Source organism: Panthera onca, chromosome D4, assembly GCF_046562875.1.
Source record: "Panthera onca isolate mPanOnc1 chromosome D4, mPanOnc1 haplotype 2, whole genome shotgun sequence".
Taxonomy (NCBI): Eukaryota; Metazoa; Chordata; class Mammalia; order Carnivora; family Felidae; genus Panthera; species Panthera onca.
The window spans coordinates 73,540,171-73,565,145 of record NC_138351.1 but is presented as its reverse complement, the minus strand read 5'-3'; the positions used below and the strand labels follow the sequence as shown (position 1 = coordinate 73,565,145).

Below are 24,975 nucleotides of genomic sequence, written 5' to 3'. Positions count from 1 at the left end.
ACGCAGGGCTCGAACTCAAAAACTGTGACATGGCCTGAGCCAAAGTCGGAAGCTTAACGGATGGAGCCACCCAGGCACCCCAAGGCCTTTTTTTTTTTTTTTTTTTAACATTTATTATTATTTTTTTAGTAATCTCCACACCCCACGTAGAACTCCCAACTCACAACCCTGAGATCAGAAGTCATATGCTCTTGCAACCGAGCCAGCCAGGCACCCCTCAAAAAATGCCTCTTAAATGAAAAGCAGTCCTGGCTGACTACCAGAATGCTCATGTATTACACTTTATATCTATATTGAAGATGTCAGCAAGAGCTGGACTCTGAGGAATTCCTTCCTCCAGAGCAGAGACAATGTGTGAGGCTTAAGAATGTGGGCCTTAGCATCTGGCAAACATTGACTCCTTGGAAACTCAGGTTGTTACTTGACATAAAGTAATTCAACATTTCTGAGTTTCATATACAAATACATAAATATAAATCATATATAAATCAGGAAATGGCAGGATCAGAGCCCGATGCACAAGAAGAACCTAGCATGCAGAAGGCACTCAATACATGCTTGGTAGTGTTATTATTTCAGAGATCCATACGTAACAAAGTTGTGCCTTATAAACATTTACCATTGAGCAAACATTAAGAATCGATGTTCAAATTCTAGAAATATTCATAACAGGGGTTACCCACCACAGAACAGGTGAAACACACCAATACATGGTTACCTTTTAATGTAAATAGGTAGATCTGTAGATCAGGCATCAGGTGATCCCACTAGGAGGGGCTTTGTGTTCTGAGATGTGGCACAGCCATTTCTTAAACAGATTATAGCACAGTAGCAAACACTTTTGCATGTTTGGTGCTTTTCTTATGTATAATTATGTAAACTATAAAAAAAAAAAAATCCCTGGGATTTGTGGAAAAGTGCAGACGCAAAACCCCAGATGGTTGTTGAATAATAAAAGCCAGCCCTGCCTGTGAAGACTGGCCCTCCTCTTATCCTGGCCGGAGTGGATTCCTATCGTCACAGGCCTGGCCAGGATAGTGACTTTTCTCTGAACGGTGGCTTTGACGAAAGGGCCACTCGCGGTGCTAAGGTCTCAGCCGGTCTCGGCCCCGCCCCTGCCCGGCAGGGCCGGCGACAAGCGTCTCCCTGAGCCCCGCCCCCAACAGCACCGCCTGCATCTCCCATGAGCTTTTTCGGCTGTCACTCTTCAAAAGGGAAGTGGCGCCTGCGCTGAGCAGTTAAAGCACGAATCACAGTTGGCAGCCGCTGCTGTCTGGAGGCGGGAGGCGGGACTTCCGCTCCCTCCAGTGTACGTCAGGCAGGAGGCGGAAGCGTAGCGGGGGCGGGAAGGTTGTAGGGCCGCATGTTGGGCTCTGTTTGCAGGTGTTTAAGTGGTCGCGCCCCCTTTGAGAGAGCGATCTGGACGCGTGGAGGGTCCTGGACGCTTTCGTGGCCCGGGTAAGTAGGACCACCTGATGGCGCCGGGGGATGGAAGTGTGTGGCGCCAGCGCGGATCTGCTGCCGCTGTCTTTGTTGCCACAGGGTAGCGGGTTCTCCACCTTCTTCACTCCCCCTCCTCTGGGTGGTGTCGGCCGCAGCCCCCGCCCAGCCTGCCCTCCACGCCCTCCCGCAAGGGCCCTTTGAGTCGCGGGTGCCGCCTTGTCACATCCCCTGTCAACGTTCCCCTTCACTAGATGGCCCTCTTTCTTCCCGACCCAACCTGCTTGCCTCGCCCTGTGCTTCTGCCGAGGAAGCGCCTAACGATATTTTGTTCAAAACCGCAATCCGTTTGCTAGCCCTTGTACTTTTACGGGGTTCCCGTAAAGGCATCCTTCATCGCGTCGAAAGAATCAGCTCCTCTCTGCTTCCGGAGCACTAGTTACGCCTTTTAAAGAGCGCGTTCGTTAAACTTTTTCGTATGGTTGCTTGAATGAGAGTATATTTTCCCATCGGATTGTATGTTCCTTGAAGGCTGGCGTAGGGTCCTGCTCATTTGCGATCTCCCCAAGGCCTAATACAAAAACCACGAAGTTTGGAAACTAACAGCCCAAAGTATTCTTACTAGCTTTGTGACCTTGGGCACGGATCTCCCTATCTATAAAATGCTGATAAGTAAAATAATTTCAAGCATCTTAGTGTATGGTGCAGACTATATACTTGGTAAATTCTAGGCTTGTTTTCCTTTTTAGCTTTTAGTATACACAGTAGTTGCTGGATATATTTTAAGTGAATCCAAAAGCACCATAGCGGAATGATTTTTTTTCTTTCTAGCACTCATATTGATGCTGTCAATCGGTTGATATATGTGGTAGTATTTGGTAAATACAACGTAATGGTGTATATTAAAGAGAGTAATGCTAAATGTCGGTATCAACATCTTCAAGAATAAACACTTAACGTTCTAATTAAATACTTGAGGACTTTGCAGAGTTTAAATTTGTGATTTAAGTCTGTGTGCTTTTTCAGATGTATGTTTCTGATGAGACGAAGACACTGCAAATGTTTCATTGTAGGAAAGCTAGCTGTTCCTGACAACTTTTAGTTTGTTATTAAAGTATGGTGCATTTTATATGTTTGTACACGTATTCGTTGTTTTTTTTTTTTACAGGAGATTGGAAATTGTTGACCAGTTGCCACTGAACATAGTTGAAGCAAAATAGGAAGATATGGCAGCAAACCCATCAGGACAAGGTAACGCATGCTGGAACTTGTTATTAATGGGAACTTTTCCCCATAATAGTGAACATGTTTTAATAGAAAAGTTAGTATACAGCAGTTAACTGTAGTCAGAATAAAAAATGAATAGCAAAGTAAAAACCCTGTATTTGAAGTAAGTCCAAGATTGTATCAGATATATAACATTCTTAATAGCTATTAATTCTATGTTTGTTTGTTTTTTTCAAATGTTTATTTATTTTTGAGAGTGAAAGAGCAGGGGAGGGGCAGAGAGAGAGGAAGAGAGTCCCAAGCAGACTCCACACTGCCAGCACAGAGCCCGCTCCATCTCACAAACTGTGAGATCATGACCCAAGCCAAAATCAAGAGCTGGATGCTTAACCAACTGAGCCACCCAGGCGCCCCTATTAATCCTGTATTTTAGCCTGTGTTAAGATTATTCACAGTGTAAACCTGTGTTCTCTTTTACTTGCAGTCAGAACCACTTTAAGTTTATTTATTTATTATAAGAGAGAGAGCAGGGAAAGGGCAGAGAGAGAGGAGGAGGGAGAGAATCCCAAGCAGGCTCTGTACTGTCAGTACAGAGCCCAATGGGGGGCTTGAACCCACGAACCTCAAGATCATGACCTGAGCACCTAAGCCAACATCAGGAGTTGGACACTCAACCGACTAAGCCACCCCAGGCACCCCTCAGAACCACTTTTTTTTTTTTTTTTTTTGAAAGAGAGGGCGCAAGTGAGCAAGGGGCAGAGAGGGAGGGAGGAAGGGAGAGACAGGGACTTGAACTCATGAACCATGAGATCATGACCTGAGCCAAAGTCAGATGTTTAACGACTGAGCCACCCAGGCATCCACATGTCAGAACCACATTCATTCATTCATTCATTCATTCATTTAAGTGTTTATTTATTTGAGAGAGAGAGAACCCACACAAGCGGGGGAGGGGCAGAGAGGGAGAGACAGAATCCCAAGCAGGCTCTGCAATGTCAGCACAGAGCCTGACATGGGACTCCATCCCATGAACTGTGAGATCATGACCTGAGCCGAAATCAAGAGTCTGACGCTTAACCAACTGAGCCAGTCATGCGTCCCCAGAACCACTTTTAAGACGTTATATTATCACCAGGCAATATCCATGCCTTTATCTTCATTTGTTCTAGAAACTTTCATATACATCTCTGTTTAGAAGCTCTCTAAAGCAAATCAAGTCAGACACATCCTAGAGAAGGAGTTTTTATTTAAAAATAAATTTTGGGTAGCTCAGTCAGTTGAACATTGGACTCTTGATTTCAACTCACATCCTGATCTCACAGTCATGGGCTAGAGCCGTGAGTCAGGCTCCAAGCTGAGAGTGGAGCCTGGTTGGGATTCTCCCTCTACCCTCCCTGCTCACGTGCGTGTGTGCTCTCTCTCTCAAAATAAATAAACTTAAAAAAAAATAATAAAATAAAAATAAGTCTTAGGGGTGCATGGGTGGCTTGGTTGTTTGAGCGTCCAGCTCTTGATTTCAGCTCAGGTAATGATTCCAGGGTCGTGGGATCGAGCCCCACATCAGGCTCTGTGCTGAGCCTAGAGCCTACTTGAGATTCTCTCTCTCTCTCTCTCTCTCTCTCTCTCTCTGTCACTGCTCTTTTCCCCTGCTCACACTCACTCTCTCTCTAAAAAAAAAAGTTTTACAAAGTAAAATTTAATCTCTAGAAAGTATTAAATCCCACTTTGTAAGTTGTTTCCTGTTCTACAACTTGAAAGCAAACCTCTATTTCCTTTCCCTATCAACTCTGAACTTTTTTTGACCCATATGTTTTTATCCTCTCTGTTCTGATTTTTTTAACCTTAGTTTTGTCTTAAACTTCATATAAATGGAATCATAGTGTGTATACTTGTTTGTGTCCAGCTTTCACTGTCATGCCATGTATCAATAGTTCATTACGTTTATTCTGGAGTAGTTTTCTACTCTGTATTTATCACCATTTTTTTATTCATTCTCCTGTTCAGGGGTTTTGGGGTTGTCTCAGTTTTGGCCACTGTGAATACAGTTGCTTTGAAAATACTCGTTTATATGTCTTTTTGTAGATATTTGGATTAATAGATACAAGTGGAGCAACTGAGTATATTGTTAATTTTATAAAAAACTGCCAAACCTTTTCCCAAACTGCTTGTACCATTTCACATTCCCTCTGGCAATGTGTGAGAAATCTGGGTGCTCTACATACACCGTTATAGGTCTCTTTAATTTTAGTCATTTTAGAGGACAGGAAGGGGCATCTCATTATAGTATTAACTTGCACTTTGCTGATGACAAATGTTGAGCTCTTTTTTGTACTTCCTGGCCATTGTAAATCCTTTTATGTGATTTGAGTGTTTAGTTCATTTTTTAAAAATTGGGTTATTTTTACTTTTCTTTTTTTTTTTTCTTTTTTTTTTCTTTTTTTTTTTATTTTTTTTTAAAATTTTTTTTTTTTAACGTTTATTTATTTTTGAGACAGAGAGAGACAGAGCATGAATGGGGGAGGGGCAGAGAGAGAGGGAGACACAGAATCGGAAGCAGGCTCCAGGCTCTGAGCCATCAGCCCAGAGCCCGACGCGGGGCTCGAACTCATGGACCGTGAGATCGTGACCTGAGCTGAAGTCGGATGCTTAACCGACTGAGCCACCCAGGCGCCCCTGGGTTATTTTTATTATGAAGTGTTTTGTTTTTTTTAAGAGTCTGGATATAAGCCCTTTGTCACCACTAATTGCATCATCTGGATCATCTTGGAGTTGGTTTCTGTTGACTGTATTTTTTTTTTTTTTTTTTTTTTTTTGAGTGTGGGTCATGTTTTCCTCTTTCTTGCTATACTTAGTGATTTGTTATTGGATACTGGATATTATGACTAATACATTGTAGAGACTCTGGATTCTTTTTGTATTCCTCTGAAATGTGACTTCTAGCAGATGCAAGCCTTCAACTCAACTCAGACTCCAAACTCTTGTCTCCTTGTGTTGGGCAGTAGCTGAAATCTCTGCTCAGTCTTGTAAGCTTCCAGCTGCTACTTTATTGCTAAATCTCCCGGGGTTTCCCCCATACATGTGTAGTTTTAGCAAGAAGCAAACACTTTGGGTGGATTTTATAGGCTTTACTCCCTATGCCTTTCCCTCTTGGGTTTCTCCCCTTATTTTCTGGCCACTCTGCCAGCCCTGAACTCTGTCCTCTGATACCTCAAAAGCCAGTAAGGTGAGGCAATCCAGACTGTGAATTGAACAAAAAGTCATGAATCTCCCAAATCTCCCTAATTGGAGTTTCTGCCTGATTTGGGTTAGTTTCTAGTGCCTTCACATAATGATTTTTTAATCCTTTGTCCAGAATTTAAACTTCTACAGTGGCAGGGTTGGTCTAACCAAACTACTCTGCCAGTACTGGAAGTTGGAAGTCTGCTGTCTTATTATATGTAAACTTTTTTAGTATATTAGTTGCATTTAGGGCAAACTAAAGGTTGCCTGAGTTTTATAGAAGTGTAATGTTGTGAAAAGCTAGCTATGGTGACAGTTGTAACTAGCTAAGAACTGTTCTGTTCTCTCAAATAACCATGTGTGATTTGTGTGCTCTGTGGATTAATCACAGGGTCAACGTTCCCTTCTGGTCTTTGATCTCTTCTTTTCATCAAGTTATCAGATTAAAAGTAATTTAATTTGAACCAAAATAAAATCAAAGATATGTCTATTTTTGAAAGGAAATATGCTGCTAAAAAAAAAATCACACAGTCCAGTCCAGATGAAAATAAATTTTAAATTATCTGTTCTAATATCACAAATAATCGAGATTTACAGTTTACTGGTTATTTTTTTTCCACATTTGCAATAAAACACAATAATTTTTAGGGTTGTTCTTGATTTATCCATAATCATCTTCTGTGAAACATCCCCTAATCTAAATAGAAGCGAATTTAGATTAGCCTTTTGGCTTTTGTTGTCCATGATTTTGTTGGTGTCCTGGGCTGCTATTAGGCACCAGCAGAGGGAGTCCATATCATGCACCTAGACTCCAAGTGAATTTTAAAATTCTTACCTATTTGGATGTATTGCATTTTACTCTCTATAATAAATTATTTCTGTACTGTTTACGTGTATAGGAACTACTCAATACAGAGATTGAATGCCAAGTGCCATAATTATCTTATAATGATAACTGAGAGAACCATGACTGAAAAAGAAATCCTGATCTGTATACTGCAATTTGTTAATTTGTCTCTAGTATAGAAGACAGAATCCCATTGTGTTCACTGAGCCCTCTAGCAGATCTAGCAGTCTGTCATACTGTGGTAGCAGTCAAGACTGCTAATTTCATAAGCTCTTGGCAAACCATCACTGAAGTCTCCTATTCTTAGCATCTGTCGTAGTATGGAACATTTGGTTCGTTCTTAATAACTACTTGATGGATGAGTAACATTTTTGAGAATTTTAACATGTAGAGGCAGATTGTCAAACTGCTATTTGGCCAAGGTACTATGTAAAGAATCTTTCATTATTGGTAAATATCAAGGTCCTATGTACGTGTGGATTGGTCCAACCAATTGGACCAACCTGATTTCAGACACAGAGAAACCTAGTGAAATAGGAAGAAATGTGAATTCTTTTCCTTGACTCTTTTATAGTTATCTCAAAATGTTTATAGTAATAATTATAAGCCCCGCAGATCAGGTGGTGGGAACTACTGATTTGGGACCATACTAGATGCTCTTAGCTGTGATTTCAGGGTGCTGTGTGGGAGTGGGGTGGCAAAACTCTTGGGAGGTGTCTTGCTTGACCTCACGCCCAGATATTATCTTACCCCAAACCATCTATAGCCCAGAAGAAAAGCAAACGTACCCTTAAGCCTTGTACTAAGGTATACTACATCCTAATTAAGAGTTTATCTCACTGAAGGATAAAAATCATTTTTAAATTCTTGCATTTGTATATTTTAAAATGGAGAGTGTGGATGCAAAAATGCAATTTGCAATTGGGGTTTTTTTTTATTTTTTAGTTTTTTTTTTTTTTAAGATTCATTTATTTTGAGAGATTGTGGGCACATGCATGAGAGCAGGAGAGGGACACAGAGAGAGGGAGAGAGAATCCCGAGGGATACAGAGAGAGAGAGTGAGAGAGAATCCTAAGTGGGCCCTGTGCTGTCAGCATAGAACCCAACACAGGGCTTAATCTCACGACCCTGGGATCATGACCTGAGCCGAAATCAAGAGTTGGATGCTCAACCAACTGAACCAACTGAACCTGCAGTAGGTTGTTTATTTTTAAAGATTATTATTATTTTTTAATTGTTTTTTTAATGTTTATTATTTTTGAGAGACAGAGCAGGGAAAGGGCAGAGAGAGAAAGACAGAGGATCTGAAGTGGGTTCTGTGCTGACCACAGAGAGCCCAGTGCAGGGCTCCAACTCAGGAATAGTGACATCATGACCTGAGCCAAAGTCGGACGCTGAACCGAGCCACCCAGGCGCCCCTACAGTAGGTTTTTTTTTAAGCTAGATTTCTTTTTGTGTCATTTATTTTTTTATTAAAAAAATTTTTTTTTTAAATGTTTATTTATTTTTGAGACAAAGACAGGATGCGAGTGGGTTAGGGGCAGAGAGAGAGGGAGACACAGAATCCAAAGCAGGCTCCAGGCTCTGAGCTGTCAGCAGAGCCTGACTGGGGCTCGAACCCATGAGCTGTGAGATCATGACCCGAGCCAAAGTGGACGCTCAACCAACTGAGCCATCCAGGCGCCCCATTTTTGTGTCATTTTTAACTGCAAAGCAAAGAGTACAGTATTTTTCTGATGTGCTAGGATTGATCTGTAGGCCCCAGGTTCAAATAGGAATGAAACTGAGTTGAGGCAGAATTTGCTGTAAAGTAGCTTCATAGAGTATGTATAGTTAGGAGAGAGCTTGAGATCCATTCAGCCTGGCCTGGAAGCCCTGTCCTGTGAGTGTAACCTAGAAAGCTGCATGCTAATCAGCTTTATTCTTTGTAATAAAAACTATTCACTGAAAGTGGATTGGCAGAATGGGGCTGATGAGAATCTAGTGATGTTAACTAATAGAGAATGCTAGATAGTAATAGCTAGTATTTATTAAGCAGTTACCACATGGCAGGCTGTATGCTATATTCCCTATATTTCATAAAACCACCCTTTGAAGTTGTTACCATTGTCCCCATTTGTCCTGCAAAGTGAGATGATTTTCCCAATATTAAATAGTAACTGGTAGTTCTTAGATGAGAAATCAAATCGATTCTGTGCCCACGTCCCATGTTTTCCCATACTGCACTTTAGCTGAGGGATTAGAACATTCTAATTATAGCATCTAAGAAAAAATTGGGAGTTCTAGAATAGGGGCAGAGACTTCTTAATCTTTGTATCTCTTCTGCATCTATTATGAGGCAGAAAATCCTTGTACTGAATGAAAAAAGGCCCTGTGAGTTTAAGAGGGGAAAAAAAAAAAAAATGAATGATGAGGAAAGGTCAGTTCAAGCAGATCACTCATCATCTTATTTAGCCAGTCCTGAAGATGGGAAACCTCAAATAGGTAGAAAAAGTGGCAGTCGCTTACAGGGAGTAAGTCCATGAGGTCTGAGAGAGAACTTGAACACAGGGAGATCATCTGAGCAGACAGTAGTGTTTATTCCTTTGATAGGTATTTTCAGTAAAGTCCAAAAGGTGGCTAAGAGTTTTAGATCTCACCGGATATAAGAAGTGTTTGCCATTCACTAGATACCTAGAAGCTAATTATTGGTAATAATCAACTCATGTTGACTTAATGTGATATGCTTTTATTCTGCTAAGACTTAGACATCAAGCAGTCTCCCCTGGATGAGGTTTGAGCTGTAACCACGGAGTACATGACATATATCATTAGGCAGAATGGTCCCTCCCCCACCAAAGATGCCCACATCATAATCCCCAGAACCTGTGACTGTGTTACCTTATGTGGCAAAAAGAACTTTGCCATGTGATTAAGGTTAATAAGGGCCTTGAGATGGGAAGATAATCCTGGATTATCCAGGTGCACCCATTTTAATCACAAGTCCTTAAAAGGAGCAAATTTTTTCCTGGCTGTGGTCAGAGAAATGACAATAGAAGAAGGGTCGGAGAGATGCAACGTTGCTGGATTTGAAGGCAGAGAAAGGGTACCAGGATCCAAGGAACTCAGGAAGCTTCTAGATGCTGGAAAAGGCAAGGAAACAGATTCTCCGCCAGAGACTCCAGAAAGGAATGCAGCGCTGATTGTAGCCCAGTAAGACCACTGAACTATAGAACTGTAAGATAATAGCTTCATGTTGTTTTAAGCCACTGAGTTTGTAGTAATTTGCTACAGCAGCAATAGAAAAACAGAAAGAATTCACCATATCAGAAATCTAGGAACCATCCATGACGCCTTCCTCATTCCTTACTTTATATTTACTCTATCAGTGTCCTGTTGATTCACCTTCCTAAATAGCTCTTGGATCTGTTCCTATCTTCCCACTTCTCTGGCCTGTCATTTCTCGCTTGTTCTACTGTAATAGTCTCCTGTTTTCTCTTGTGTAGCCTAATCTCAACATTGCAACTACAGTGCTCTTTTCATAGGGAGAAGTATCATTTTCCCCCCACCCCTAATGAACTTATTTATTTATCCTTTAGATTTCAGTTCAGGCATTACTTTCTCTGGAAGCCTTCACTGGTGCACTTGCTCCCAGTCTAGGTCAAGTTTACTCGACATTAATTCCCATGGTAATGATTATTATAAATGTTTATAGAATTTTCTTTCTTTATTTCAGACTACTCATCTTAGATTCTAAGTATACACTCATTTCTGTAATTATTTGATCATTTCTATCCTCACTGGACTCTGACAGCCATGAGAGCTAGAATCATGCCAAGTTCTGGCTTATCATTGTATCCTTAGAAATTTATCTAGTGCCTGTGTATAAAGCATACACAATAAATATATGTTGATTCAATAAATAACTTAAAACATGTTAAACTAATAGTGCCACAGTGACTTTCCTTTAATACAAAACAGGTACCTTAAGTATGATACGTTGATTTAAAGTATAGCTGTGAAGGGGCACCTGGGTGGCTCAGTCAAGCATCTGACTCTTGATTTCGGCTCAGGTCATGATCTCATGGTTCATGAGATTGAGCCTCACGTCGGGCTCCGTGCTGTCAGCACAGAGCCTGCTTACGATTCTTTCTCTTCCTCTCTCTCTGCCCCTCCCCCTGCTCACATTTTCTCTCTCTCTCTCTTTCCCTCAAGATAAAAAAAAAAAAAAGTATAGTTGTGAAGAATATCTAGCTTGTAGGATAACCACCTCAAAGGATTTGAATAATATTTTAAAATATCTTTTAAAAAGTGTTATGAAAGCAGTTTATCAACTGTAATTGGAAAGTGGATGATTCATAACCCTACTGAACAAAGAAAATAATTTTCATTCTTTAGCTTTAGAGTTGTTTTTTTTTTTTTTTTTTTTTTTTTTTTCAGTAGAAAGAATTCCAGTTAGTGCTTGTTTACATGTGATAGAGCTATTCATGTAAAGTGAATATCAGCTGTTAGGTTTTATTTTTTATTTTTAAAATATTTATTTGTTTTCGGGAGAGCTCAAGCAGGGCAGGGGCAGAGAGAGGGGACAGAGGATCCAAAGCAAGTTCTGGATTGACAGGCCGACAGCAGCAAGCCTGACGTGTGGGGCTTGAACTCACAAACTATGAGATCATGACCTGAGCTGAAGTCAGATGCTCAACCGACTGAGCCACCCAGGTGCCCAAGCTGTTAGGTTTTAAATGTAATTGACGTGAGGCTAGTTCCTCAAGAATGTTTTTAGTGACCAAAAAATGTGTAGGAGTTAAATGTTTCTATGAGTGAATGTGGAGATGAGAATATATATATGGTTGTGGATGGAGGTAGGGTTAAAGTTCTAAAAGTAGAAGTATTTTAGAGACTGCTGCTTTATTCTAAGATAATTGTTAGGGAACAGGTTAATTATAAAGGAATATTAAGTACTGCACGTGAGATGTATCTTTAACACCCTTACGCTTCTAAGAATATAAAAGTTGGATGTAACTTTATGAAATGTGTAAAAGAATGTAGCAATGTTAAATTATGGCACGAGATAGGTGTGTGTTTTTTTAAAAAAACTCTTGTAGTGAGTATAATAAAACAGTTAAATGTCATATTGGTGTCCTAGAGTTTGTTTGTATAAACCCTAAAGGTGGGAGACTCTCACTACATAACATTATACTTTATTTATTTATTTAAACGTTTATTCATTTTTTGAGAGAGAGGGAGAGAGAGAGCATGAGCAGGGAAGGAGCAGAGAGAGAGGGAGACACAGAATCCGAAGCAGGCTCCAGGCTCTGAGCTGTTAGCACAGAGCCTGATGCGGGGCTCAAACTCACAAACTGCGAGATCATGACCCGAGCGGAAGTCAGATGCTTCACAAACTGAACCACCTAGGCGCCCCCCCCCCCTTTTTTGAACATTTATTCATTTTTTGAGAGAGAGCATGAACATCATTCAATACAACCAGATAAACTACCTAGTTTGTGCCTTAAGTTTCAAATTTGCAATAAGTTATTATTACTCCCTAAGTGCTATCTATTGACTTTTATATACTTTTATAATGTAAATGTTTTGTGCAAAACAGACATGTAAAATAATACTATATATTATTTTTTAAAAATCAAGAAGGAAGCATAGGTTTCAGGGGCATTAGACAAGATTAGAATATAAAAGGCTAAAAGATCTGACCATACCCTTTTCCTATAAAGTTTAGCCTTTGTGGCTCTCAGCTGCCTGTAGTTATACATTAAGATCTAGAATATTATGCAAGAGATCATTTTGTTTGGTTAGGCTGGAAAAGGAGTTGATTGAGGAAGTTCCTTTAGAGACGTTTAGGACATAAAATTAGTTGGATTAAGTGATTGGTTAGATGTGGGTAGGAAGAGAGGAATTATAAGGATAAAACTTAAGCTTCTGGGTGGGAGCATGGGGGCACAAGTGAGATACAGAGATAAGCATTATCCCCTCTTTACAGGGAGGAAAGGCTAGGAGCTAGCCCAAGCCAGTGACCCCTTGTTTAAATATTCTAATGAATTCTTTGAAGTCTGAGGGGATCTTTTGCATGGAGAAAATACTCATCACTGCTCATAATTTAATTGACAGTGTATTAAACCTACTCATCTAATAAACTAAGTTCTAAAATAACATTTTTTAAACCTGTAGAATTGATTATAAGCTTATTTAGTTAAATTCTCTTTAATAGTTTAAATTAGAATTATAATTAATATGACTGTGTAACACATCCCTAATTATTGCAAAACTTAGTACACTTAAATCGATTTTAAAATATTAACCCATGATTAATTAATTTACTCATTCTGTACTTGTTTTTTATATCTTCCTGGGGCTATAATAATTTTCTCAGATTCTTACCTCTGTACTTTCCCAGGATCCTAGTAATTTTTCTATACTTTCCTAGGGTTACAGTAATCTTACCACTACCAAAAACAAAACAAAATTTCAGACAAGTCAAGATTTAGTGTTGTTGATAAGTTTGAATCTCAGCCAAAACACAAGATTTGGTAATGCTTTTAAAGATTAAAAGCTTAAAAGCTGTGGTGGTGTGCACTGGGTCCCTTCTATAATTAAACTTTACCTGTTAAGTTAGTTAATGGGATTTTTGCAAGCTCATGCCGATCTCACAGATTTTTGGTTTCTTACAACCTGGAGTTAGTCCCTGAATGAAATACTTCTGTGTTCTGTTTTCATTATGAATTGCCCTTTTCTGGTAGCTTTACTGCCAGGATTTCATGCGTTTCATCTCCCAAGAGGTCCGGGATTATTAGGTCTATACAGTTAGTTTTCTTTAGGATATTTCACTAATTCATCCAGTTAGAACTCAGAGTTTCTACTTGGTCATTGTGTGACATGGGTGCTCATTGCCACTGGGTCCCCTTTTAAATGGTGTATATGGGTGAGGACCTGCACTGAATCCACCTCTCCTGTTCTTAGTACCTAACCTGCTTTTTCTGGAACTGTTTGACTTAGCCCCTGTTCCCTGTGCCTGCCCCTGCCTCCCTGTACCTTAACAAAAAAGTATTCAGCTATACTTTATAAACAGGCACATTTAATAGGAGAAACAAACCCCTAAATGTTAACACTGACCTAATTATTAACTATAATTATTATAACTAATTATTAATTATAATAACTATTATTTTCACCCTTCTTTACAACTATATTTTTATGTATTTTAACTTTCCCTTTTGTATCTTTCTATGAAGTCATGGCTTATCATAGATTGAATTTGTTCTATTTAGCTATAATTATTATTCTCTTTTTAACATTCCAGTTGTGACAGCCTGGCTAACCTTAAGTTGGCTTCCTTGTCTTCAGCACTACCCTGGACATTGTTTAAAAAACTTCTTGCTTCCTGACCACTAGATGTTCCAGGCCCTTCTTGATTTTTTTTCTTGCCCTAAGACATGCACCTAGAACTCTGGTTCCTTTTCCTGGAGGAAACACATTTAAAAATAGTTTACGTTGGGGCGCCTAGGCGGCTCAGTCAGTTAACCATCTGACTTTGGCTCAGGTCATTATCTCATGGTTGATGGGTTCGAGCCCCGCGTCAGGCTCTGTACTGACAGTTCAAAGCCGGGAGCCTGCTTCTGATTCTGTGTTTCCCTCTCTCTCTCTGTCCTTCCATCGCTCATGCTCTGTCTCTCTGTCTCAAAAATAAATAAACATTTAAAATTTTAAATAAAAATAATTTATGTGCATTTATATACAAAGAGCATTGAAAAACTCGGTTGTGCTTGTATTTATCCAAACGTTATTTATCAAATTATCTTCATGTAGTCTTTTTAATGTTTTGTACATACAGTTTCTATGTACATACAATTACTTTACTGATAGTGACCCTAAAACATTTTTTTGTGAACAAATTAATCTTGAGGGAAATTGATATTTCTGTAAACAGCAGATCAGTACTTTCCAGTGTGGTTATTTATTTCGCTCATCACATAATTTAGACACCATCAGATTTTTAAATTTGCTTTTCAGAACTTTATTTTATTTTTATTTTTATTTTTTTAAGTGATCTCTACACCTAATGTGGGGCTCAAACTCACAAACCTGAGATCGAGTTGCAGGCCCCACCGACTGAGCCAGCCAGGTGCCCCAGTTTTCAGGACTTTTCTATTTATAGTATCTCTAAATTCCTACAAAGATGGAACCACAGAATTATCTTCTAAGAATGCATTAGCCTCTTCTGAGAAGTGGAGAAAAGTCTCGTCCTATAGGTGGAAATATACCCAGTGGTGTAACTTGCTTTACATATATGTAACTTCGTGTATACAAATGGGAGAGTGCTCCTTTCCCTTGGAAGGCGTTCTTCAGTTTACAGAGACCTCACTTTGAGGTTCGTTTGCCTGTCTTTTATCTTTCCATTTGTTTTCTTCTGAATTAGGGATCAGAAACTCAAATGCCCACAGGGCGTATAAACAAGTTGAATAAGGACTGCAATAAGTTAGAGAGTGCCCATTAAAGGTGAGGACTGTTCGTTCTAGTTAATTTTTACCATGGGGTATCCAGATCCCTTGTTGCCAGTTCTCAACATGTTTCTAGAGAAGCAAGAAGTCTGAGAATTTTGTTTACATTATCTCAATGTTTACATGTTGGCATTTACTTCAGATTTTAAAAACCTAGTTGGATGCTGCTCCTGGGCCAGCACTTTGCCCCCTCTGCTCTAGATCTTTTGTAATTTAAAAATCAAAAGCCTAATGTTAAGTACTTGCTAACAGACACATCTTTCTGCCCCCCCCCCCCCCCCCAATTAGGCTCCATTTCTTTCCCAGAATTGCTGTGTGGGCAGTCACCGTTTTTTGACTTGTTCCTTGAAAGATTGTGCGTCATTTCTGAATGAAAGCAGCTGAGAAAAAGAAATATTGTTTAGGTCTGAGCATGTCTGTTGCTGTTTTCCTCCTGAAAACCTTGGTGATTACAGTTCTTTAAAACTAAGTCTTTCGAGTCCCTCAGTCAGTATTGGACTTTACATGTATCCGTGGGCCGTGCTGGTAAAGCCACTGGGAAGTAGGCAGTGGGAAGACAGTAACCATCTAGGGAAACGACTTACTAGTGAGTTTGTTATCTCGTTAGAGAATAGAATTTGCTTTCTGGGTTTCTAGATGGCCTGGGTTTATAAAAATATCTCTAAAATGTTTTTTTATTTCTCTCTCCCCTCCACCCACTGTCTTTCTTAGGTTTTCAAAACAAGAACAGAGTTGCGATCTTGGCAGAACTGGACAAAGAGAAAAGAAAATTACTCATGCAGAACCAATCTTCAGCAAATCATCCTGGAGCTAGGTATTGACGAATAATAGGTTTTATATTCAGTGATATAAAAAATATTTTGGACAAAATACCTCAAGTTGATTGGCAGTGGTTTATTTCTCTAATATTGGAATTTACATGTTATGTTTTGTTTCCTAGTTAGATTTGAAAAAACTAGACAAGTAGATTTTGTTGGATTTTAAATATTTGAATTCTAACTAGAATATTTAATGTTCCCTACAGCCTGCTTTTTAAAAAAGAAAAGGATTTGTGTGGTTTTTGTTACTGAAATTATTGTCAGCATCCCACTCTTTAAGCGTTCTGTAAAGCTGCTAAAATTTAGGTATCTTGATGATCTTTGTGTTCAGTTTCTGCCTTCTTACATCTCTTCCTTCAGATTACCCCATTTAACCACCACCCTAGCCTTCCTCTCTCTCTTTTTTTTTTTTTTTTTAATTTTTTTTTTTTTTTTTAACGTTTATTTATTTTTGAGACAGAGAGAGACAGAGCATGAACGGGGGAGGGGCAGAGAGAGCGGGAGACACAGAATCGGAAGCAGGCTCCAGGCTCTGAGCCATCCGCCCAGAGCCCGACGCGGGGCTCGAACTCACGGACCGCGAGATCGTGACCTGAGCCGAAGTCGGACGCTTAACCGACTGAGCCACCCAGGCGCCCCCCTTCCTCTCTCTTTCAGCCAGACCTCTTAAAAGTGCTGTTTATCCTCATCTTAACTGACTCCCTTTTACTCCTTAGTGCACTCCACTTGGTCTTGAGGCCCCCTCTCCCTGCTTCCCAAGAATAGGTGCTCCCCTAAGTCACTTGCACCCTCATTGTAGATAAGTCCAGTAGGTCAGAGTCCTTTTCTTATGAGACGTGTTAACATTATTTGACACCACTGATCACTCCCTCCTTCTGCAAATACTCTTTTTCCTTGGCTTCCATTCACTCAGTGTCACACTGTCTTGATTTCTCTTGCAGACATTTCTCCACTGCCTGTCTCGTGAATGTCAGTGCTCCTCAGAGTTCAGTTCTAGATCCAGTTTCCCAGTCTTCTCACATCTTTTCCATTGGACAGCTGCATCCGCTTTCACAGCCTGTTATTTATGTGCTGATAACTTTTATCTAGTTTTCTCTCCCAAGTCCCAAACCGCCTCCTGGATACCTCCACTCTGATGTCGTTGAGGCATTTCAAACTTAGTATGTCCCGAGCTTAACTCCTCTTACCTTGGTGCCTCTAACTAACTACTTAATATTCTTGGGTTTCTTGTCTCAATGGATGGTACAGATCTACATAAGTGTGACCTTCATTTATTATTATTATCCTTTCATTTCTGTCTCAAAGCATTTACCATTCTTTTATGTTTATACGTTGAAATGTGTTTCAAATCTATTCTTCTTCATTGCTACTGGTCCTGGCCACTCTCATTTCTTGCCTCAATTACTACAGCTGCTTCCTCACTAAGTTTCCTGTCATCTTAAGTCTTCCTGAATACATTTATCAGTTGTGTCAGTTAGGATGCTTTAATCTAAAAGTAACAGAAAACCAAGAAAATGGGCACGTACATTAGGATGTACGTTAACCAAGAGTATGAAGAGCAGGGGTGTCCAGAGTGGCGTCATGCGGTGGCCCAACAGTGTCAGCAGTGCTCTGGCTTCCCTCTGTGCCTTTCTCTGTGGGTCAGCAGCTCCCTAATGGTCAAAATACGACTGCCGTAGCCTCAGCCTCACCTCTACACTGAGCCACCTATAGAGGCAAAAGCCAGAAGGTTCCTCCCCTGTGTTCCTTTTGCAAGAGCATGGAAAATGTTCTCAGAAGCCTTCTGGCAGACTACCCATCAAGTCTAGTTGCCCAGAATTGTGTATCTTTCTCTTGCCTAAGCCAGAAACCAGCAAGGGGAATGGCACTGTCTTAACACCCACCAGAGTTCACCCCCTGAGAGATGAGCCTGGCTGGCCCTGAAGCATGGAAACACCGATAATAGAACTAAGTTTGTGTTCCATTGGCAAGGAAATAAGAAGACCAGCAGTTGTTGAGGTGACCAGCACTGTCTGCCATAGTGGTGGTCCTTCAGAGCCATCGTATGGTACTGGTGATCATGTCACTTCTCTGCTTCTAATACTCTTGGGGGTCTCCCTTTACTGTTAGGATAAGGTCTACATTTCTTAATGTATTTCACAAGGCTTTTCATATCCTGGCACCTGCCTTCCTCCCCAGCATCATTTTTTGCTAACCCATTTCACCCCTTTTCAATCCTGACCTTCAATCCTATTGAACTCTTAATTCCTTCAGACACATCAAGGTCTTTTGCCCTGGGCTTTTTTACACTTGCTGTACCTTCTGCTTGAAACATTCAGTTCTTCTGTTTTCATCATAAATGTAACTTTATGATAGACTGGAGTAACCTCAGATCTGTTTGAAAGTAAGGGACCATAAATCATCCCCAAAAAATCATCAAAAAAAAAAAAGTAATTCGAAGCCCCAGTAAATAACATAGGCTTTCTTCATATAAATTAACGTCGACAGTGGGAGAAGGAAAAAAAGACTTACTCTGGAAGGCCTTTTTTATCCCTATAAAGAATATATAAATGAAAAATGTGATTCAGAAGTAAGGAAGTCTCTACTTTCAACAGCCAAATAACTAAGATTCCCATTTTAGCATTGCACTCTCGAGACCCTCTCTTAATAAGGACTTCCGGGATCATGCTGAGCAGCAGCATATTGCAGCCCAACAGAAGGCAGCTTTGCAGGTGAGCCAAGTGTAACTGACATTCTTGTCTCATTGGAGATTTCCTGGATCTTGGAATCCAGCGCAATTCCTATTTTGTATTTCAGTGGAATGATATCAATAAAAGCGTTGCGCACATCATTGCAATGGTTTTTTGATGTTCAGTCATGCTCAAAGGATTTGAAGGACCAATACAGCAGAAATGAAAGTATCTTTTATGGTTTTGACACCGCCATGATTAATTCTGTGCCGTACCTGGCAAGGGATTGCTTGTGTACAAAAGAGTTTAGGATATTTGGATGGACAGAATGATGTTAAAAGCTAAACTGCCTAGTTTAATGGTATGTACATACTTTTTTCGAATTTGTCATGCCGTTACATCCCTTAATAGTCTTACTTGTTCTTTGTTGTTTGGATTCTTTTTTTAATGGTCAGTATATGCTTAAAGATTCACACTGACCATAGGAATGTGATAATCCATCAGTTTTTAAAATTTTGCTCTTCATAGTAATAATAAACAGTTTTAGTATTACAGTGATCTTGGATAGTTTAACATTCTCGGAGACCTTGAACCAGCCATCATTACTTATGCTTTTAAACCTTGGAATTTCAGAATTGGAAGAGACATAAAAGATCATCTCACTTCAGGCAACCTAAAAACAGTCTTCTTTTCTCTAGCGATAGAGGGAGGTCACTGGTGGTTTTCTGTTACTTACATTACAACATTCTCAACAAAATGTTGGTGTCTTAATCACCAGTAATCGGCTCCCTTCCCAACTGCTGCCCTTCTTTCTCAAGTTCCTGCTTTGTTGATTAAGAGGAGATCTCTGGGATCTTTGTTGCTAGTTTTCCCTGCTCCAAGGAACAAAGTAATTCATGTCTTTGACTCATTATTGACTTTAGAGAATCACAGAGGAGAGAGTGGGTCTGATAAATGAGTGCCTGGTGCAGCTTGTTAATACGAATTTTTTATTACTGTCCATCTCCCGTGTATTTAAACAAAATTAGCAGCAGCAGAACTAATTTTTAAAATAAATTTTGTCTCAGGGATAAGTAATTTTAATGCCTTGGTTGAAAAACTGTGACTTTTAATAGCTTAATTGCTTTTTTTTTTTTTTTTTTTTTTTAAACTCTTCCCTCCAGCACGCACATGCACATTCATCTGGATACTTCATAACTCAAGACTCCGCATTTGGGAATCTTATTCTTCCTGTCTTACCTCGCCTTGACCCAGAGTGAAGAAAATATTTGTAGCAAAGGCAACTATATCAGATGCCAAAGCTACTATCATTTAGTGCTATACAAACTGTGACTTACAGAATTTTGGTGAACTTTTATACTTTTTGCTTTTTTGAAAGAAAGGTATGTGTAAGTCAAAGCAGAAGAGGAGGGTCACCAGGAGGATGCGAGCTTTGGGAAGTGTACTCGCTGAGGAACTGATGATGCTACTTGTCACTGTTTTGTCACACAGAACAGTTCGGTTTTAGCTCCAAATCAGACTCTGGATTGGATGGTCCCATACATTCACCCCCCGCCCCCAACTAGGTGGCCTGAATATATCATTGTCCACAATAGACTTTCATGAACCGTTTATATATAGTACTTAACTTGAAAAAAATGAGGGTGCTTTTAAAAATGTGAACCAATGGACTTAAATAAGTTACATTTATATTTGCTGTTTATAGAATTGCTATCAGTGTATCTTTTGTGTTTATAGTCAACATGTCGTCCTGAAATCTTTAACTCATAACTGTCTCTCCTGTTTTCATTTTCAAAGAAAATCTAAGATACAATTAAGTTACCAACAAATCTTAAACATCTTTTATAAACCTATGCCACTATAAATTATGTGACTAAATGCTATTAAAAACAGTGATAAGAGGGGTGCCTGGGTGGCTCAGTCTGGTTGAGCCTCCGATTTTGGCTCAGGTCATGATCTCGTGTGAGTTCAAGCCCCGCGTCGGGCTCTGCTGACAGCTCAGAGCCTGGAACCTGTTTCAGATTCTGTGTCTCCCTCTCTCTCTGACCCTCCCCCGTTCATGCTCTGTCTCTCTGTCTCAAAAATAAATGTTAAAAAAAAATTTAAAAAAAAAACCAAAAAAACAGTGATAAGAAATGTGGTTTTAAAATTTGTGCATGCTCTTATTATTTAGTGTTACCACATGTGTGGTGTCCCTGAGTTTTATCGTCCATTTTTGTTCTAATTAAAAATGTATGCAAGTCAAGCCCCTTTTTAATTTAAGGAGTTAGGTTAAGCAAGTTTCTCAATATGACACATCTTCAACAGAATCTGGGGTGCCTGTTTAAATAGGCAGTGCCTCCTACCTTACTCCAGTCCTACAGAATTAGAATCTCTAATTCAGAACAAAGTCTGAAAACTATTGGTAGGGGAATTCAATTTTCACCACACACACACACACACACACACACACACACACATGTATGTGTATATGTGTATATATATATATATATATATATGTATATATATGTGTGTGTATGTATATATAAAGTCATAGATTTCTATGTTCATGAAACTTAGAGGTCATTTAGCTAAAATCTACGTTTTTTTCTTACCTTTAATAGGACTGAAATTATATTTTATACTATATCACAGATATAGTATTTTATAGCTACTTATAATTGACCTGATATTAGCCTTGAGTCCCCATCATCTCTGGTGGTAGGAACTGAAACTTAAAATTCCAGTTAAGGTCAATATTTAATCGAAGTTCATCTCCCTTTTCAAAGGGTTTCTTTCCCTCCTTCCCTAGATATTTGCAACAACCGCTTAGCTCTGTTAACCCAAACTAATTAAAGCAAGGATGGACAATTCTAGACTTGGCTGTGCCATTTAGATTCTTGAGAATTTGAACTGATTTTCTGCATTTGGGTGAGGTGGCAGTTGTTCCATTGTAATGGTCATTATTACAGCAAAGGTGCCCTTACTCCCTGCTGCTGAGGAGCTCCCAGGGACCCCTGGCCCCTGTCCTGCCTCAGGCCCATCCAGTTCTTCTTTGGGACTTCTACAGTGGCCCTCATTTTCTTGAATTGTTTTGACAGTTTCTGTTCTGTGCAACCCACAACTGACTGGCATGGTTCTAAATTTATCTATTGATGCTAAGAAGGTAAAACATTTGGATTGTATACTTTTTATACTGTTGAAGCCTCTACCTAATGTGTGACTTATATAACCTAGATAAAGAGATCTTTTTTACAGTGGTATCTTTTCTAGTCTCTTAGCCTTTTATTTATTTGTTTTTTATTTTTGAGAGAGAGATCGTGAGTGGGGGAGGGGCAGAGAGAGGAGGGTACAGAGGGTTTAAAGCAGGCTCAGTGCTGACAGCAGTGAGCCCGATGAGGGGCTTGAACCCACGAACCGGGAGCTTCCGCCCACAAACCGTGAGATCATGACCTGATCCAAAGTCAGATGCTTAACCAACTAAGCCACCCAGGCGCCCCAGTCTTAGCCTTTTAAATAGATGTTGCTAAATCCTGCAGTCCGGGCTAGTAAGCACTTCCTTGCACCCCTCTCCTGGGAGTCACTTACAAATTCAGTTCTATTCCGTATGTATTTGTTAATACACACCCTGTAAAACATTGTAGTATGGTGGGGGGAACAGGAGGCCTGCTCTGAAGGAAGTCACAGTGGAGAGGAGCCTGTTGTGGCATAGCAGAAATGATAAGGAAGCCAGAGGGCAGTGTACCATAGAAGAGGCATTCAGAACACAAAGCATTCTAAACAGGCCTGGAAGTATTGGTCCGATTTTACCTGGAAGGGCAGGAAGAGCTGCTCCAGGCAAAAGTCAGGATTTCATATCAGAAGTAGGAAGTAAGACCATTGGGAAGGCTGCGGAGGATAATGGGAAGGGCAGGGGGCCAGTCAGAAGCCCTAGGTGAGGCTTCAACATTGCTTCCCGCCCCCCCCCCCCCCCAGTATGGGTGAATGGGGGTAACTCATTCAGCCTCTCTTGGCATGTCACTCTGTCTCACCTGTAAAATAGGAACAGCACCCACTCTGCCTACTTCATAAATTGTCTAGACCAGTATTTTTCCAAGTGCAGGCCTCAACCTGTTACTAAATTGAGAAGCCAACTTAATGGCTTTAATGGGGTGTGACCAGCATTTTTTCTTTTTTTTGAAAAAATAGCATGAGAGTGCATGGCATGTGGTAATAGATTTTGTTTCACGAGTCTTCTATTTCCATGTGTGTGTGTGTTTTGCTTGTTTTGTTTGTTGTACTAGTATGTAAGATCTCTGAGGTGAGGATTTGTTTCCTTCCCTCCCCTCCTCTTTGTTCACTACTGTATTCTGTTTAGTTTTTGGCATATAGTAGGTGGCCAGTACCTGCTTATTGAGGGAATGAATGGATATATATGACCTGGGTCGTGATGGAGAAGGTATTTGTTTTGTTTTTTTTTTCAGTGAGTCACCCCAAGAAAAAGTCTTGAAAGCCACTGCTCAAAAATACAGATAATAGTGCTTTGTATGATTCTGTAATAAAAACTAAAATGACTCACTGATTTCAAACAGATTTTGTTTCCTCTGAACAATCTATAAAACGTCTCATTAAGTGGTCTCAGTTCTTTGTTTCGCTTTGGCAGTAGAAACTCAGCCTTTCTAGGAGTTTAAGGCCCACGGAGGCAAGGGTCTTTGCAAACATGTTTACACTGAGAATAAAAGGTCAACCTAGGGCGCATCAGGTCATCGGTGCCGGTCAGCGCCACCACCAGCATCCGGCAGCCAGCACGAGTCCTGTTTCTGCATCAGCTCAGCCAGTGTTTACTGAATGCTGTTCTTCTTTACCTCTACGCACAGGGAACACAGGTTGTTTTTTGTTTGTTTTTTTTTTAATGAGCAATAAAGAATGAACATAGGAGGAAGTGGAGAACTTCACTACCCTCAAGAACCTGACAGTCTAGAGTGGGTGAGACAAACACGCTAATAGATAACTTTCTGGTTGCACCTTATTAGTGAGGAGAGGATAAGCCTAGGGCCAGTGAAGCCTATGTCAGGATAAGCATCTGAGGGGCGGGCTTCTGTTTGGCTTCATCGGTGGAACATGTGACTCTGGATCTTGAAATTGTGAGTTAAAGTCCCACGTTGGGTGTAGAGATTACTTAAATAAACATATCTTTAAAACAACCAAACAACAAAAAAAAAGAATAAGCATTTGAACTTGACTTTTGAAAGAAGAGCATCTCAGCCAAGGAAGATAGAGCAACAGTGAAAGCAAAGGAAAAGCCTGCACAGAGGCAGAACAGGCGTAGGGGCCATTATGAAACACCAAAAGTCCAATTTGGCTGGACTTGTATGGATAGATGTGGATAAATTTGTATCCTGCAGTAATGAGAAATGAGGCCAAAGGCACTAAGGTGCTCCATCCCTTGAGGAAGCTAAGGCCGTGTTGGGGTGAGGCCCTCGCTTCATCCAGCGACTAGCACTGTGACGGCAGCACTCGCCAGCACTGGGGCCTCCGTCTCAGCGCACCTGCATCATCTACTGGGCCTTCATCCTGCACAACGGTGAGGTGATAGTCACTGAGGATGAGATCAATGCCCTCATTAAAGCAGCAGGTGTAAATGCTGAAGCTTTCTGGCCGGGCTTGCTTGCAAAGGCCCTGGCTGACCTCTACATCGGCAGCCTCATCTGCAGTGTAGGGGCTGGTGGACCTGCCCCAGTAGCGGGTGCTGCACCAGCAGGAGGTCCTGCTCCCTCCACCACTGCTGCCCCAGCTGAGGAGAAGGAAATGGAGCAGAGAAGGATTAGAGGAGTCTAAATATGTTTAAATTATTTATTCATTTAAGTTATCTCTATACCCAAGGTGGGCCTTGTACTCACAATCCTGAGATCAAGAGTCACATGCTCCTCCAACTGAGCCAGCCAGGTGCCCCAAAAACCTGAACTCAAAAAAAAAAAAAAAAAAAAAAAAAAAAAAGGCCAAAGCCAGGCTGGACAGACACATCCTCTGGAGAGTCTTGAATTCCAGGGTGAGGCAAATACCTCTAGTCTGTGGAACATTTTTGAGCATAGGCAGGTGTGGAGATGAACCGGTTAGGTCCTTCTCAGCCAGCTCATGGCAAAGGGGCCCTTGTGATAAACACCAGAATATTACTCTTAATTTCTACTGAGATTTCAGACTGGTGTCTTCTGTTGACAACCACATCTTAACGCCAGCTCTCTCTTCCATTTAGTTCTTGGACCCTTCCCCCAAATTTCTCTTTGCTCACGTTCCATTATCTACCATTCTTC

At 40.4% G+C, this 24,975-nt stretch overlaps 1 protein-coding gene across 4 annotated transcripts; it reads left to right on the top strand.

Moving 5' to 3' along the window:
* Positions 1-1,297: 1,297 nt before the first annotated feature.
* On the top strand, positions 1,298-24,485 carry INIP (INTS3 and NABP interacting protein). Of its 4 annotated transcripts, XM_060608988.3 has the most exons (5): positions 1,298-1,458; positions 2,609-2,691; positions 15,931-16,033; positions 18,658-18,748; positions 19,870-24,485. In XM_060608988.3, the coding sequence occupies exons 2-5, from the start codon at positions 2,667-2,669 to the stop codon at positions 19,963-19,965; spliced, it is 315 nt and encodes a 104-aa protein (XP_060464971.2). In that variant the 5' UTR covers positions 1,298-1,458; positions 2,609-2,666; the 3' UTR covers positions 19,966-24,485. The 4 variants fall into 4 exon arrangements, with proteins under 4 accessions (XP_060464971.2, XP_060464970.2, XP_060464973.2 ...); XM_060608987.3 differs by lacking the exons at positions 1,298-1,458; positions 2,609-2,691 and adding an exon at positions 9,557-9,864; XM_060608990.3 differs by lacking the exons at positions 1,298-1,458; positions 2,609-2,691 and adding an exon at positions 9,839-9,925.
* Positions 24,486-24,975: the final 490 nt, after the last annotated feature.